Raw genomic sequence first — 18,481 nt, 5'->3', positions numbered from 1 at the left:
GGGTGATTTAGGTTATCTGCATTATATATATATACACACACACACACACACACACACACACACACACACACACACACACTTCTACATATATACTGTATCCAACAGATGGGACCAAGTTTAAATCTAGGTTTGAATAAAAGGAGTCGCAAGCCAATGTCCATATGCCCCCATTGTATATGTACATTGTTAAGGGCAATTTCTATTATGACTAGTCTACTTTTAGCCATAGTCGAGAACCACTGTAGAGTACATCTGACACTCTTGGAGACTCTACATAACTATATATGATTGGCCAACATGTAACGCTGCATATAAATTAATTTAAAAATAAGTTTTTTTTTTTTTTGAGTACGGACAGCATCATTAAATGTGCAAAAACTATCCTAAAACTTAGAACCCAAGTTGATGAAGGGTGTATAGTAATGTAACTAATAGTGCTTAACACATTTCTGCAAAAATGTAATTATAATAGTATAATATTGGTGGGAAGGATGAAATAAGGAGACAGAAATACGAAGACACATACCTATAGGTGGTATTTTATGATTGATAAACTTAATCTTCTGATTAATATTTGATTCAGATGGTTATCTCTAGACTACTATAAGGGTGCATTCACACCACTTTTTTGCAATACAGTTCCTGTATAGGTTTTCAATCTGAAAACCGTATGGAACTGTATTAAAAACCGTATGCATTGACTCTCCATTGAAAACCATATGCCAAAAGATGCATCAGGTTGGTCCCTTTTGCATCCTGTATGGTTTTGTCTTTTTTTGTCCCGTACCCAAAACCATAGCCTACCATGGTTTTTGGTCCAGGTGAAAAACTGTATTAAAACTGTATACTTAATTATTTACATTTTTTTTTTTTTTTTTTAACATGGAGTCAATGGGAAACATACAGAACTGTATGTGCATACAGTTCCATCCGGTTTGCACCATACGGTTTTTGATTTTGCACAGTTTTTTACTTGGAATTTAAAATATCAAACAAGTGAAACTTTATTCACAATGGAGTGAAAAGTTAAAAAACGTATACTTTTTTTCTTAAAAAAATGGATGCAACCGGACATCATTTTTCAAATCATATACGGTTTTTAACTGTTTACGGTTTAAAATGGGTACACACATTTTGATACAGCTTAGTCAGGTTTTGAGGAATCCTCTTTTTATCAAAAACCTGATGCGGGAACTGTATTGCAAAAACGTGGTGTGAATGCACCCTAATACACTAGAGAGTCAGAAATAAATAGATTCAAGGTTATTACACATTTCCTCAGCTGTCATACAATTGTCTACAAATAGCGCTATAACCGGAGGAGTGAGTTTGAATCATCACCATGAAGAGTTCTAGTAAACACCCTTTGAAACCTAAATAATTTTTTTTTAAACTATATTAAAAGCTTCATAGTTTTCTTTGGTACTAAACAGCAACTTTTACAGAACAGAGAAGACTTCAGAATAACGTGCTTAATGCTCATCACAATGATCTCATCAAGGTGCTTATGCCAAAGTTCTGACAACTTGTTCTACTGTACATCTGCACCTTCAAAACAGAACAGCCCGAGAGGCGAGATCAGATACCTTGATGTGGTGACAAGGAGCAAGGCTGCCTCAAGGCAATTCTTAAGTTATGTGTATGCAAGGAAGAATTCTTAAAATGAAACAAGGCAATTGTATACTCTTTACATCATCTACGAACCTCGAAGATACCAGGTAAATGTGCACTACAAACTTTGGATAGAGATACTGGTATCTTCAGAGCACATACTGTAGATTCCCAACTACCATAGAACTGTTTTTTGGATCAGAAAGATTTGAATGTAGATATGACGAATCACCATTTTTGACCAAGGCCAAGCAGGTTCAAAATGGACAAAAAGTGCTCAAAACATGTAAAATGCTATAGAAAATTTGCCATTTATACTTTACTATAGTTTATAGTTTAAAAGGGTTGGCCAGAAAAACCTGAAAGAGCTGAAGTAGGACAACCTCTTTAATTTTCAAAACAGACATACTGGGGCAGATTTATTATTTCAAGTGTGCCAGAATTCTGGTGTAATTTGCGCCAAAAAACAGGCTTACATGACTTTAAGAGTTTCGAACACTTTTCAGACACTCTAGTGCTTCGTTCAATATGGGAGAGAAACTGATTGAAAAGCAGAAGTGATGTCAGCTAAAAAGGATATGGCTTTTGTGCAAACAATGCACCAAAATTATTGTGCAACGTAAGCTGACTAATAGGTGGTCTTGTCTTAGATAAGTATCATTAGCTTAATAAATAAATGTAAGAAATAACATGAGTCACTTATAAATGTGGCATACTACGTTACAAAAAGAAGAGAATAAATCAGTATACATTAAAGAGGGGATGAGGATAGAAAATATATTCTTTACATTTACACTTTCTTCCCTCCCCCATTAGATTTGCTTTGTGGAATAGAGGGAGTAGGTACCTTTATTGTCAAACTCTATTGGCGTGCAGTCATTGAGATTCCTTTGCCAGGGGCAATAATAGACGGCACCTCCTTCATCTACCTGTGGTTGACTTGTATTTGCCTTAGGAGCTCCAATCAGGATGCTTACACTGGGAAAGAAGAAGACACCAATTATTGTTTAGACACCAAAAACAGGATATATTAAATCACTGGGTTCTTACCTGTCAATATTATATCTATATACATTGTACATGTCAAATACACATTACTGTAGTTGGTTGAACCATCCTGCCAAAATTAATCGTTTCAGACAATGTTCATCTGATTTGTATGCCTAGCTTAAAGTTTACCTGTCATTTTGCACAAATATAAAAGATTTTTATATATTTGCAATATACATTGGTTAAAAACCATGTATACTTTTGGGAGAACACAAATCCTGACTTGTCCCTGCAGCTATTGCCTGTGTGTCTATGCAGAGACCTAATACAGGAAGGGTGTGCACGGACAAGCAGGGCGCTCTGTGTACACACCGAGGACAAGCAGGGGGCTCTGTGTACACACCGAGGACAAGCAGGGGGCTCTGTGTACACACCGAGGACAAGCAGGGGGCTCTGTGTACACACCGAGGACAAGCAGGGGGCTCTGTGTACACACCGAGGACAAGCAGGGCGCTCTGTGTACACACCGAGGACAAGCAGGGCGCTCTGTGTACACACCGAGGACAAGCAGGGCGCTCTGTGTACACACCGAGGACAAGCAGGGCGCTCTGTGTACACACCGAGGACAAGCAGGGCGCTCTGTGTACACACCGATTACAAGCAGGGGGCTCTGTGTACACACCGAGGACAAGCAGGGCGCTCTGTTGGTCATCCCATTGCAGAAGAAACAATCTTCTGCAATGGGATGACCAACAGGAAACAGACAATTGTCTTAAACCCCACGATCATTTCTTTATCTCTAGTTCACAGAACTATACAAATATATATGTTAATAATAAAACTAGAAGCTCTTTTATAATCTTAGTACATTGGATTTTTGTTTCTCTATAACATACAAGAAAATTCACGTTAGTATGCAGTGACTGGAAACACAGAAACCTTAGCAAGGCATTCCACTTGTAATAAGTCAGTTTAACAGAAATAAAAACATTTGTAGTCACTGCCAAAGTCATATGAAATAAGGATTCACAATTCATACACTCTCCATTCCGCGTAATATTTTGTGGTGGAAGAATCATGGATTTGGCATCTGTATAATTTGGACAGAACAGATGGGATTGTGTAGTTTACTATAAATGAATAGACCAAGGACGTGCAAGACTGGATAACCTAATAATGTTATATTGTGAACTAAAGCAAACAGATGTGACTGAAAGCTAAATTATCTAGATTTTTAATCATTACTGACGTCATCCAAAAACGCACACATTCATAAACCACAATGAAGACTTTCAGGACTTCTGTAAACATCATAGTTTATAGAAAGGGAAAAAAAACAAAAAACACAAAGCTTCAGGTATGTGGAGATGGCCCTACTGGACGTCAATAAAAAGCCTTTATCCTCACCCAATTACTTCTTTGTCATGCATGGCTTATTACTTAAGAAGGCTCCTTTGATGCGTAAACAGGTGTTCAAGCCAGAACCTTATTTCCCCCTCACTTAAACTAATACAGTGCTGCAACCAAACAGAAGATCTATTAACGTCTGAGCAAGAATGACACGGGAGGAGTCGCAGGTGTACTCTAACTTGAACATTATCTTATAGCAGCTGCAAAGTGCTAACCTCTTATAGGTAACTGAAATTAATGTCCTAATATAGCTTATCTTTTACCCTTTGTGGGTAACTGCAGTAACACACAATACCTGTTTTAAAATTAGAGATACAAACACACACACACACACACACACACACACACACACACACCATACCATATCACTATTGCTTTATTCAATTGGACGGGTTCAGGGTACACTAAAAGTGGGTTACTGCCTATATTTTTAAGTGGTTGTCCCATTTTATCTCCCATTCACAGAATTGGGGTTAAGTAGCCGATCGCAGGGGGTCCGACCGTTGGGACCCCCTGTGATCTCCAAAATGGGACCCCAGTACTCAGAGAGGAGCGCTAGTGTGGTAGATGGCACATGCTCCATTCATTTTAATGGGAGTGCTGAAGAGACCCGAGTACACCATTTGGGAATCTCCGTTGCTCCCATAGAAATGAATGGAGCCCATACAGTCCACTGCACTCACTTCTCACTGAGAGCTGGGGTGCCATTTTGGAGATTGCATGGGGTCCCAGAGGTCGTGCCACAGCGTTCAGCTACTTATCCCCTATCCTGTGGATAGGGGGGGGGGGGATTTGATATTTTTTATTTGCAAACCCCTTTAAAAATGTTGATTATTTATAGGCAACCAGTATTCAATTGATCATACCTTGCCGTATCTCTGATCTCCTACAAATAAAATTTTGGCACAAAATGACTGCTAGGACAGAGTTTTTTTTTTTTTTGTTTTGTTGCAAGTTACCAAAGAGTTAAATTTTTTGAAATTATAGTTCTGAATATCAGACTCTCTAGTACACATGAATGCTGTAGATAGTATTGCCTAAGGCAATGACACTGTCCATATGAACAGAGCATTGTGTTAGCCTCATGAAAGCACAACGGTGCGGTGCTCTCTGATGTGGAAGTCAGTGATTATTTGCATATAATATTACAAAGAGAAAATAACTTAGCACCAGCAGCTATTGAAAAACTAAATAGATTTATTCTACATTATCAAATCCAGTAACTTTTGTTCAATCTCAACTTATACAATGGTTTTCCTTTAAAAGGTCTTGTACATAACAATATTCAGCAAACTAGTGAGGTCTAAACTTCTGCAAACAAAAATTGTAGCAGCGGTGAACCAAGACACTTGGGCAATACAGCCAAACTTCTGATCATGACTAGTCATAGGTTAACTTAAATGGCTGGCAACTGAGGTCATGAATGGATAACCCATGTCACCCCATCCTTGAAATTTGTAACTAGTTTGTGGAGGGCAAATTATGATGGTCGAAGATTGTAAAACCAGTTAACACCATTTTTTGTCAGGTAAAGGCAGCCATCTATGGAGAAGTTCATCTGCCATATTGGATTTCATAGTTGGCGCAATCATTAAAAGCTTTTCCTCCTAAATACATGTTGAAACAAGGCAGGATTACAGCTCCTTCCTCCTCCCTTCCCCCCTCCCCCTCCAAATATACACAGCAAAGCAGAGTATTCATGTAGTAATGAAAAATGGAGGCTAATGGTACTGGCACTAAGAGACTAAGGACTTATTTCTGGGATGCTGTCTGGGAAAGTTAGGTGACCCAACAAAACTAGTGCTGGAGGTACAGACTTGTAAAAGAGGTGAATATAATTAATACAATAGAACAAAAGAAGAATGCACTCACCATCCAGAAGTCATCTTTATTCTATTAGTGTAGCATGACGCTAAAAGGCAGATGAGGCAAGTATGGCGGAGCCATAAACGGATAAGACTGTTATGTGCACTTGATGAACTTGTCATGCTACCCTAATGGAATAAAGATTACTTGTGGACGATGAGTGCATTATTTTGTTTTATTGTATGGATCATATCCATGTAGTAAGCTGTTGCCAATTTGCCCTTCTGGCTGCTTATCTCCCTTCATAACAAAAAGGATTGGCCATGTTAGAAATTAACTGTCTGATCATTCTCTCTCCCATAATATGCCATTAGGGAGAAGACTGGAAGCCTTTATGCAGACGGTTGAAATTGGCAGGTTTTGCCAGCATCGGTCTATAGATAGTGTGTGAATAGACACATTCCATGTTGGGTAAATCCAAAGAACTTAATTTTCAGGATCAAGGTGTGCAGTATGAGTACACCATGACTATGAACCTGAAATGCACAGTTGCACTGATTGGAGATGGGAGCATTATCTGATTTATTCCATGTTGAGTGGTACAGTTGCCAAGGCAACCAAACCATGCCCGGCGAGTCCCTTGCCCAGCGTGGCCTGTCTCCCTATGCTAAAGCTCTTGCAGTACTAAAATTTTGGACTTGTACTTTAAATGAAATCATAATAACTATTAGAGGATTCAGAAACAGATCATCAAAAATAGGACAAAATCGGATTAGCGACTTTGAAAAAAGAAGCTTAACAATTCATGTATAATATACCAGAAACTTTTGTAGAGTTAAGATAAAAAAAAATGCTGACTACAAAGAAACAAAAAATTGCTTTAAACTGCTCTTTCATGAACAGAAAAATAGCAGAAAATTACAACATCACAAGTTTCCAGCAGATCAAGGCCTTTCTTATGAACCAAAGCTTTTATGCTGATTAATTCTTCAATCAGAGCATTTATCAGTCATCTACTCCATTTCGAGAAAACCTAGACCGTCCCCTCCCAGCGGGAAGCAGCCAAGTTTCCCATTTCCCCTGGAGTGGAGAGACATGCTCGAGCCATTGCATCAGCATAGCTACAATCAGCCACCAACATGAACATCCTTCCCTTATTCTGGACGCATTGTGTTAATGAAGAGCCTGCAGAATAAGACAACCCTGTTCGGGGAGAGTTGATGTGCAAAAATGTATTGTTCTCTCTTTACTAAACAGCATTCTCAACTCAAAAGACGGAAATGACAGCATTATCCTATGGAGAATGTCTGGATTGTAACCCTGGGCTCCGGAAAAGAGGGGGAGACATGGAACCCCAATCAACAATGTAAAGAATTCTAGCTGAGATGAAATCTGTGTACAGAAAAATGTTCCAAGTCTTAACAAGGAAGTGAATACAATGGGAAATGCCATTACAGTACATCACTGCTAACACATACTGACATTCTAGGAAAGTGGTACACTATAACAAAGTACATTTACTTAGCTGTATATCTGTCAATTTGTGATACTGATCTAGGATGCAAGCTTTATAACAGGGTACAAGAACATTTCAATTGCTATGTAGGTTAACAATAGCAGTAATGCCTTTGTAAAAGGTCACACCTGTTGCCCATTTTATCTTACTCTACCCTCTACATGAGTTCCAGAAGATCATTAAGGAAAGTATTATGTCCATGGTGCTGGATTTGCAAGTCAGTTTTCACAAAATTTTGTGATAAACAGTTTGGTTCATGACTGCTATTTGTCATCGTACAAGAGAAGTTCTGAAGGTCATGATATTCCTTCTTTCATCTTCAAGGTAAAGTTTGGAGCTTTGGGCCAAGTTGCTTCTTACATAAGTATGAGCTGCATGTCATTGTGAAATTTTTTTACTCCAGTCTCAATAAATGAAAACATTTTTAAGCAGAAATATTGCATCAACATTGCTCAACTTCTTGATTCATGGAAACCAGTACATAAAACAGTCATCATTGTTCCCATTTGCTTTTATTTAAATTTCGTCACTTCCTGAAAATCTAAAATCTCCCATTGATCAATGTTAACTTTATCGATGATGGACACTGTTTCCCAATCCATTTCTGAACAATTTTCACAAAAGATTTTCCCAATTCTCCAAATATTGATCAGATCGAGCATCAGTGAGATTTGCTGGAAAACCAGGTCAGATTCATGGAAGCCCCACCTCACAATTTACAGGACCAAAAGGATCTTCATCTAACAGACACTTTTAGGGGCTTTCAGTCCATGCCTCAATTGTTTTGGTGGCACACGACAATTGACAGTCTTAGGAAGGTAGGTTTAACGTTATGGATTATCAGTGTAATCTTCTTTCTCATTCAAGTTTATGGAACTTGATTCCCAATATCTATGGACGACGCAATCATAATGCATCTTACATTGGTTCATATTATGTTGCCGATAGCAGACATTCCCTGATACCTGCATTGACCTGCAATCATGACAGGAGCAGATTCAAGAAGTAAGTAAGGCGTAGTGCAATCTGTCATGTGCTGGCTTCTCCAGGCCGTTATCTTTCCCAAGTACAGTCAGGCGTGGCTCTGCCACTTTAATAGCACATTTATAAGTCACATATATGCATATCTTCAAAAAGATGGTGACATTAGGGACATGCCCCTGCTTCAGCTAGCCACCAAAAAGGAGTTAAGCGCAGCCGCTAATGCCCACTTTGGTGATCAGCCTCCACTGCGCCACTATTGGGAGTGTGAGAGATGCCTGGAGGGGGAGGAGGAGAAGTCTGTGATCTATGTGCAACCATACAGCAGTATACCACAGGGCAGGTTTTTATAAAACACCATTTTGAGCATCAGCAGCACAAACAGGCAGTACCAGCAGGTTAGTGTGTGTTGAAAAAAAAAATTATAATTTGTTTTGGTAATTGGTATGGGTGCTTGAAAAGAAAAGTATTGGTACTCTTACTATTGTAAAATCAGGATGTTTATAGGCAGGATATTAAATTATACAGCTTTGGGATTTAACAACTCTGTTTATGATGCATTGGCAGAACTTTTCTAGACATTCCTATTCAGCTAGTATTGCTAAAGTTTCCGATACAGGTAAGCACAGCACATAAACTTCTACAAGAATTTATAATTCAGAATTTTAAGCAGGAGATCATAAAAAAAAAAAAAGTCAAAAGTTCTGCCTAAACAACAAGTTTGCATTGACAGCACCCCCAGTGACAAACAAACAAACAAAAAAAAAAAAAAAAAAAAAAAACACTACTGATAAAGACTAACAGAGCATATGCAATTAAAAGGAGTTCTCCGAGATATAAAACTAAAGATAGGGGATAAGTTTCATATTGCGGGGAGGGGGGGGGGGGGGGTGGCGTATCCGACCGCTGCCCCCCCCCCCTCCGAGATCTGAAACTTATCTCCTATCCTTTGAATAGGGGATAATTTTTTATATCCCTGAGTACTCCTTTAATAAAGTATATGTCCATATATACATATATCCCATACACACATGATGGTGACCCTTTAAACTTATTGCCTGTTAGAGATAAGACTTACATTTTGGAAATGTCTATAGCTAAAACACCAGAGGACAATGTGTGGGGTACAGAATACAAGCAATTGAAAGAGTTTCCATGGAAATATTTTATACAAATTAGTGCCCCGCATGGCTTTGAAATTAAATCATTCTAAATCATTGATAGCCTAAGGCACAGTTCTACAAAAGGGTGCAGGCTGCTTTAGCACGGCTGTGGTTAAAGTCTAAGCAACAAAAACATATTTAGATAGGACAAGCTCCAAACCACAAAGCTGTGCCAACATACACAATACCATAACAGAGGTCTGTCAGGAGCACTCAGGTCAGCAGCAAGACACAGGGATTATGTCAGCCCCTGCCTCATGAAACTATTTTTTCCAGCAATGACGAACTCCTATTAAAGGGAATGCTCTAGAGTAAACGATGGGCTGGTTCAATACTTGAATTTTTGGCATCTTTAAAGTCAACCAAGAGCCCCCCCCCCCCCCCCTTTACGCCCGTAACGAATCATTACAAACTTTATCAGATTCCTTAAATTGAAATAGCTTTTTTTTTTTATACTTATCTGATTAGATGCGGTGTTGCACATGTAGAGTTTAAGAAATATTAGCCCTACATGGGTTCAGGCTCTGAATGACGCAAGACTGGCATTATTATATTATTATATTTTGCCTGGAAATTCTGCTGCAGCAGATTCCCATTGATTTCAATGGGATTCTGTGGTACTGTGCACATGGAAGTTCCGCAGCAGAAACATCCCAATTTAGTCAGCCGCAGAAAGAATCGTCATGTCCATTCTTTCTGCCGATTCCGCTCACGTACCTGAGCAGTCCTAGCTCCTGCCAGATCGTTTAAAATGTACAAAAGGTCTGCTATTTTGTTTTCCAGACAGACATTCCACACGGAATCGGCAATGTGAACATAGCTTAAGGTGCTTTCTGGCCTTTTTGATCAATGCAGAGGATAGGCCATTAATTACTGATTGGTGATGATGCTGGATATCGATTATCAATCAGCTATTTAGTGCCCCACTTTATACAGCCAATGGGGCGGATCCCTGTGTCATTTATTATATAGTGGTGGCACAGGGTAACTGAGCTGATCCCATTGAAGTGAATGATGAACGGCACAAGGATCACTACCAAAAGCTGACCAAGCAAGCTAGATATAGAAAAAAAAGGAGAGATCAGAGCTTCCTCTAAGAGTAGTATGTTTTATAACATCAGAAATAGTCAGTGTGGATATATTCCACTATAGGTGTCCGCTTACCTTGTGGGGTTGTGTGCCAGACACAACCACCATGAAGCACTTGTCAGTGTTTTTACGGAGCTGCCTCCCGGGAACCAGAGGGGGGTGTCCCTTTCTGCTCTGGATCATCAAGTAGAAGCAGGATAAAAAGCCAGGATCTGTTGGCGCATGCCGTGATAATGTTCAGCTAAGCTAAACATTATTACGGCACGAGCCAACAGATCCCGGCTTTTTATCCTGCTTCTACTTGAAAAGCTGACCAAGGGGAGTGCTGGGTGAAAAGGGTTGGAGGGTTTGTTTGACATTTGGCCGCCTGTGTTTAAACAGTGCGCTCATCTTGGCGCTAGGTATCCATCGTTGGTACAAGGCGGGCATAAGATAGTGTTTCTACTTTGGAGATGCAGTACAATACATTGTCCATAAGTTATCTGCCTTGAGAGGTGTCAATCAAGTGATGGCACCTATTGCATCAGAGACAATCTAAAACACCAGAGACGATTTTTATGACTGATGATTGTATCCCATTAGTTCCTTGAGAAACCCCACAAGTTGGGGGGAAACGCGTCGGAACGGATACCAAATTGTAATATTTATCTTATCACTTTTCTCACGTGGTGTGGGGAGAGGTCCTAAGTAATGAGCAGCACCATTGTACATATATGAGAATGTATCTAATTAGGCCACTGATATATCCTTAGTGATCGATGCTTGTGGTACATTGCTTCTCTCATAGGGGGCTGCCCATTTATGAATAGGATCTGTGTCTCCCGTTTTTTGACTTATTTATTCACCTATAGGTCACTAATTATAGTTTATTAATTTAATTTTCTTTGCTTTAGTCATTCGTATTTTAAGGCATATCATTAAAGTATATATGTTTTAGAAAAAGGTTAAATTTAGTTGCTGTGATACATAGAGAGGAACCTTTTACCTGACAGTTCTTTGCTGCTGTGAAAAGTTTGTTTGACATTAACCAAGAGGAGGTGGAGGAGGAGAAAGAGAATTCTGCTTACTAAAATGTATAGTATAGTGAATGGGTTTCCATCCAAAAATTCACACTTCGGAATTTGTGAAGCGGAATTTGAGAATGGAAAATCCGCTTGAAAATTTCTGCCTGAAGAATGGCGTTGCTCATTCTTCAGGCGGAAATACTCAAACTCATTGCAGTCTATTGCAGTGTCCGCGTGGTCCTAACGCTGACAGATTCAGTCGGCGCTGGCCGCACCCGGAATCTCTTGGCAGAAATTTCTGCCCGGAGATTCCGCAGTGGGAACCTAGCTTAAAAAGGAAAACTGTCAGCTTTCTCCCCCCTCACTAACCAGCAGTACTGGCTGGTAGTGCGGGGGGCACTGATCAGTTCGATTCTTACCGTGCTCAGATCCGCTGCGCCGTTCGGCCGTACTCTATTTTCGGTGTATGCAAATGAGGTGTTAACTGGCACTGGCCGGGCTAACTGGCACTCTGACGTCAGTGCTGCTGGCCGCAGCGCTGCCCAGCTCATCAATATTCCTCCCCTCCCTCAGCCTCTCTCTCTCTTCTCCCCAATTTGTAAAGAAGAGAGAGGGGAGGAATATTGATGAGTGCCAGTTAGCCCGGCTGGTGCCAGTTAGCACCTCATTTGCATATAACGAAAATAGAAGGATTACGGACGAACCCGGCGGATCCGACAAGGATCAAACTGATCAACATCCCCCGCACTACCAGCCAGTGCCGCTGGTTAGTGTGGGGGGAGAAAGCTGACAGTTTTCCTTTAATAGAGCAGCAGTCACCAGTGACAGCAAACAGCAGTCAACAAATACAGATGACAAGAGGGATCAATTTCATTCCCAGTACCAAAAGATAATTCCCAATAGATAATTTTTCATTGATTTGCAAAATATCTATTCCAGTGAATGGAAACCTATGGCTCTTAACATTTCATTCTCTGCCATTTTTTGGGGAAAACAACAAGTTGACTGGTAGTAAATTTTGAAATTGACCTCAGCCACTGGTCACCCTCCATTAAATTCGAGAGCCGGACACATGAAAAGGTAAAAAATACAGGTGTGTAGAGAGTAAAGGCGCCCTGGTCTGTAGCCTCCTGTCATGCAACAGATTACTGCGATTTCCATTATGAATGGATATTAAAAACATAACTTAATGTATCTTCTCATAAGTGGTAGCATATATCAAGTTTTATACCCATAATGTACTGAACAATTTCTGTTGCAGTACAGTAGCTACAATGATGGTTATGGAGAAGGATGACATTATCTGTATGGGTGTTTTTTTTTAATTTTTTTATATTTATTTTTTTTTTAATCTGTGAAATTTGACAATTTTTTCAAACTGTGAAAATGGAGTTTATAAAGAAGCATTTTACTTTTATGTATGTGCCAGGACTGAGGCCATGAAATCCAAAATGACTGAATGGCTGCGACTGATTGCGAGTTCACAAAAGTTATACAAATATTTAAATCAACTCAGATTCATATAAGAAGTTACCTAGGTCAGAAACGAAATCCAGAAAGAACAGTTCAATGTCTATACATTTAACAGCAGTGAACATGCCACGTTCCCATTCATGGGTCACCTGGGGACGCACAAATATGAGAGCACAGGCGATTGGAATCTGAACTCTGTGTCATTAAAGGGGGGGGGGGTGTTAGAATTGAATAGGGGGGGGGGGAAATCTCTTCTGCTTTTCTTCATTGCAATTGCTCGGCATCTATCCCTACAGAAGTTGCATTTCTGCCAATATGAACACGTATCATCCCCTTGTGAAACTCGCCACAAAAAACAAGCCAGGAGCCAAACCATTGACATACTGCCAAAGCTTCCTACAGCTGTTACATGACCATAGAGATGCAGATAGGGGAATTCTGGAATGCTAAGTAAAACTGGAACTTCAAAAAGGTGCTCGGCCGCAGTTACAAAAATAAATTTCTACATAGGGATTCTTTACTATAGATAAAATATCCCAAGACGACTGGGTAATAGTATGGAATGGATCCCAGCATATATTACACATTAAAGACGGATAGTTGTGTAAGCAAACATCAGTTATTTAAGCATATTTTTATGTCTTCCTTCACACAGTAACTTCTCCTTTCAAGTCATAGGGTCCCCTTCCTCCCCACCCACATGATTCCACACTGTGCCCATACAATATGCCCCTTTCATCCAGCTGTTTTCGTGTTGTCGTGACAACGTCCCAAAAACACAACGTCTCTAATCGATTCCAAGTAAAACAGGCAGCAGAGGTCACATGGACACAGCTGCTTTACTGGGTGTGAAGAGTGGGTGGGAGGGGATGCTGTCATACAGCGCTCCAGGCAACATGTAAATGGAGATCCAACACAAGGTGTGCCCAGCCCTTATGATGTTCCATACGTTTCCTTTACTTGCCGGAATGTGTCAAATTAAATTTTTTTAGTCCATAGATCAATCACAATTTTACTTGTTTTCCTGTCTCTTTATATTGGCAGAAGGTTAAAAAGCAGAATTCTTTGAGCATTAGTATTATTACTGTCCAATCATATTTATATTGCACCAACAGATTCTGCAGCCGTTTACAATAGCCTAATCGAGACGCAAAAAATTAAAAAATTAAAAAATAAATAAATAAATAAATTGCTGGATTTTGTCCACTCTCGTCCTTACGTTGTGTCTGGTATTGCAACTCAAACCCATTTACAGATATAACTACCACCAGTTTTGTGATCACATGCACTGTACAATAAAATGTGGTGCTTTTCGCCAAAATAACGGTCAACATCCACATACACTACAGCTTCATAAGGCAGCACTGCCTTTTTTTTTTTTTTTTTTTTTTTTTTTTTTTTTTTGGTACATCTCAGACTGAGTATTACATGGAAGATTCCAGAACACAGGGAGGAGATATGTTGATTATCCCCTATATAAACCCATTGCAACTTAGAATTATTGAGACATGCAAGTTATGTCAGAAAGGACATGTGCTAGCTACTCTCGCTCTCTCTCTATCAAAGTCAGGCCACTGTAACCAAGGATGGCTTGAGGCCTAAGGCTTCTACATTTAGAGTAAAATATTTAGAGTAATATTCCTGAAACTACTGTATACCATCACACGTACAGTATCCTGCGCAGATTTGATGCACAAGATTTTCTGCTGCAGATTTCAATGTAAGCTAAATGTGCACAGCATCTAATCAGCAAATCTGCAGGTACAAATTCTGTGCATCAAATCTGAGCAGGATCCTGTACGGGTGAACGTACCATTAAAAAAGTGAAAATTGTGGCAGTACATGGATTGTAAGAGGTCTATCAGCAGAGACTGACGATCGCTATAATGCTATGCCCCTTTGTTTCTGCTTTAAAAAAAAAAAAAAAAAAAAATGTATATATCATTTTTTTTTTTTTTTTAAAGCAGAAACAAAGGGGCATAGCATTATAGCGATCGTCAGTCTCTGCTGAAATATATCTATCTATCAAGCCAGATCACCCTGCTCTGTACTGACGAGGGGCAAACACCCCAAAACAGCTGTCTGCAGATGGGTCGAAACTTCCCTTTTGGGGAGTAGTCTGGCTTGGCATAAATCCCGTTCAGCTTTTTATATTCCTTAACAGGAGCTAAGCTGATACCAGGGAACACTACCTGAAAAGGTTGTGTAATGAGCTGCTTTGCATATTCCCCTACCCAGAATGCCTGTGGAGTGCTAATTGGCCTAACCTGAATCTCTGTTACACCTGAAGAGGTGTCCTCTCCCTGAGGAAAGTACTGACCCCCTATATATCTATATCTATATCTCTGTGCAGACATTACGGAGAGTGCAGCTAAGGCTATATGGGAATGCACTGTCTCAGACGGCAAAGCATTTCCATTTGGTGTCTGCACAAAGAATGAACAGGTTTATTCTTTGTGTGGACATTGAAAACAAAATTTCCATGTCAGCAACATGGCATAAAAATTTTGGACGTGCGCACCGTGCAGCAGAATCCTGCCGAAATCAACGGGACTCTGCTTCTCCGGAATTTCCAGTGGAATTTCAATGCGGAATTCCGCACAGAGATTCTGGGTGTGTGAACATGGCCTAACTCTCCTTGGACTTTCTGACTGTACTCCTGCTCAGCTTTCTTAGGAGAGATAAGCAGAAATGCAAGAGTAGAATGCTTACTCAAACACTTCTGCCTCCCCTCATTCTCATTACCCAACACCCACCCCACCCACAAATCCAAAACTCTGAAAGTTTGGGTACACTTTAATAACTTACATAAAAAATAAAATAATAATTGAACGCTTTCCTGGAAATATTGTTGGCAGAGAAAGCATATTGGTCAACATCAGCATTTCCCTCCCATTAAAGTGGTACGCCCATGCCCCAGCACAGCGATTGATCAGAAAAACCTACCAACTTTTTGACAGAAGGTAGGGAGAGAAGAATGCTGTACTCATTATGAGAGCTACAGAGGGAACATGGCTTCATTTATTACAGATCTGTTATAAACATTGTATTAATCCAGACTACACCTCGGTTGGCAGGTGAGCACACTGAGCTCTTAAAATACCAAGAATGAACATACAGTACTTATAAAAATGTCCTGATCACTAAAGGGAAACAGAAATATTTGCAGGATTACTCTCCAGATCAGAGAAGGAGGTGTTGAAAAGGAAGCCTTACAAACAATACCCATTAGCCAGACTGTAGTCTAGGAGTCGATAAAGGTACATTCACACGTACAGGATCTGCTGCAGATATCAACGCAACTAGATTACTGAACATAGCATCAAACCTGCAGCAGATCCTGCACATGTGAATGTACCCTTATACAGGCGATTGAACAGGAAAAAACGAATTCCACATTCTAAAATAGTCTCTGGAGCAGTAGAAAAAGTCCGGGATCTTCGGCGCGTACCGTACAAGGATGACAGGAGAGTATTGCAAAGGTTCCTTTATTGCCTAATACACTTAAACGCGTTTCGAGGCTTCTTGCCTCTTTTTCCAAAAAGGAAAAAGAGGCAAGAAGCCTCGAAACACATTTAAGTGTATTCGGCAATAAAGGAACCTTTGCAATACGCTCCTGTCATCCTTGTACGGTACGCGTCGAAGATCCCGGACTTTTTCTACTGCTCCAGAGACTTCCACAAGTCGGCAGGGAGTGATCCCAGCCGAACTCCCGGGAGGCAGCTCCGTCATAATTACTGAACTACGCTTCATGGTGGTTGTGTCTGGTACACAACCCCCTCAGGTTAGTACACATCCGCGTGGTGTGCATCTATTTTATCAGTGCACAATATACAGACATACTGTCCTTAGAGGAAGCTCTGCTCTGTTTTTCCTACACCAGATTCTACATTCTAAAATAGGCAATTACTGTAAGCTGGAATGTATATACCAAAATAGCCTCATAAATCATACAATAGGTAAAATACAAATCACAGAATGTGTGTATGTGTTTATTTGTTTTTAAGCCGGGCTTTGACATGTTATACATCTTCACATGTTTGGGAATTTTTTGCACACATACAGCATTTACATGCTGAATAATTATCACAAGTCATTACCAACATCCCTGAAACGCGTTGTGAGGAATATTTTAAAACACAATTACACAGTGAATTTTAGGAGCTTGTGCGGTGTTTCTTTAATTTGTACAGACTGTCAGTACCAGCAGCTGTGTTTTCCAATTGTAGGAGAGAAGTTAACACATTCAGTGGTATTTTCAATCTGGACATTGTAGTCAAATAATAAATTTTAAGAGTATGTTCACATGCCCATAAGGTTGAACAGACGAAAAATTTATTTGTGACTGCTTGGTCAGCCTCAATGTAGTATACATTTTATTTGTATCAGAATCAGAAATCAGATCAGAAAAGGGCGTGATTTGTGCCACAGAGAAGAAAAGAAAAAAAAACTACAGTCATGGCTGTAAATGTTGGCACCCTTGAAATCTTTCTAGAAAATGAAGTATTTCTCACAGAAAAGGATTGCAGTAACACTTGTTTTGCTATACATGTTTATTCCCTTTGTGTGTATTGGAACTAAACAAAAAAAAAAAAAAAAAAAAAGAGGAAAAAAAAGCAAATTGGACATAATGTCACACCAAACTCCAAAAATGGGCTGGACAAAATTATTGGCACACTTAATTTTATATTTGGTTGCACACCCTTTGGGAAAAATAACTGAAATCAGTCGCTTCCTATAACCATCAATAAGCTTCTTACACCTCTCAGGCGGAATGTTGGACCCCTCTTCCTTTGCAGTCTCTCTTATTGGAAGGGCACCTTTTCCCAACAGCTATTTTAAGATCTCTCCACAGGTGTTCAATGGGATTTAGATCTGGACTCATTGCTGGCCACTTCAGAACTCTCCAGCGCTTTGCTGCCATCCATTTCAAGGTGCTTTTTGACATATCTTTGGGGTCATTATCCTGCTGGAAGACCCAAGATCTTGGACGCAAACCCAGCTTTCTGACACGGAGCTGGACAGTGCGACCCAAAATCAGTTGGTAATCCTCACATTTCATGATGCCTTGTACACATTCAAGACACCCAGTGCCAGAGGCAGCAAAACAACGCCAAATCATTCCACCTCCACCATATATCACTGTGGGCACAGTGTTATTTTCTTTGTAGGCCTCAGTCCATTTTCAGTAAACAGTAGAATGATGTGCTTTACCAAAAAGCTCCATCTTGGTCTCATCTTTCCACAAGATGTTTTCTCCGAAGGATTTTGGCTTACTCAAGTTCATTTTGGCAAAATGTAGTCTTGCTTTTTTTCTAATGTCTATGTCAGCAGTGGGGTCCTCCTGGGTCTCCTGTAATAGCGTTTCATTTCATTTAAATGTCAATGGATAGTTCATGCTGACACTGATGCTCCCTGAGCCTGCAGGACAGCTTGAA

General features: G+C 39.9%; 1 protein-coding gene across 1 annotated transcript in view; it reads right to left on the bottom strand.

Moving 5' to 3' along the window:
- ITGA5 (integrin subunit alpha 5) overlaps window positions 1-18,481 on the bottom strand; it is a 107,904-nt gene that overhangs the window by 52,534 nt on the left and 36,889 nt on the right. Inside the window, exon 2 of the mRNA XM_056562785.1 lies at window positions 2,459-2,589. Coding sequence (XP_056418760.1) covers window positions 2,459-2,589 — 131 coding nt within the window. The remainder of the gene's footprint in view (window positions 1-2,458; window positions 2,590-18,481) is intronic.

This window comes from Hyla sarda, chromosome 2, assembly GCF_029499605.1.
Source record: "Hyla sarda isolate aHylSar1 chromosome 2, aHylSar1.hap1, whole genome shotgun sequence".
Taxonomy (NCBI): domain Eukaryota; kingdom Metazoa; phylum Chordata; class Amphibia; order Anura; family Hylidae; genus Hyla; species Hyla sarda.
Note: the sequence above shows the minus strand (reverse complement) of the source record. Positions and strands in the feature narration are given on the sequence as shown.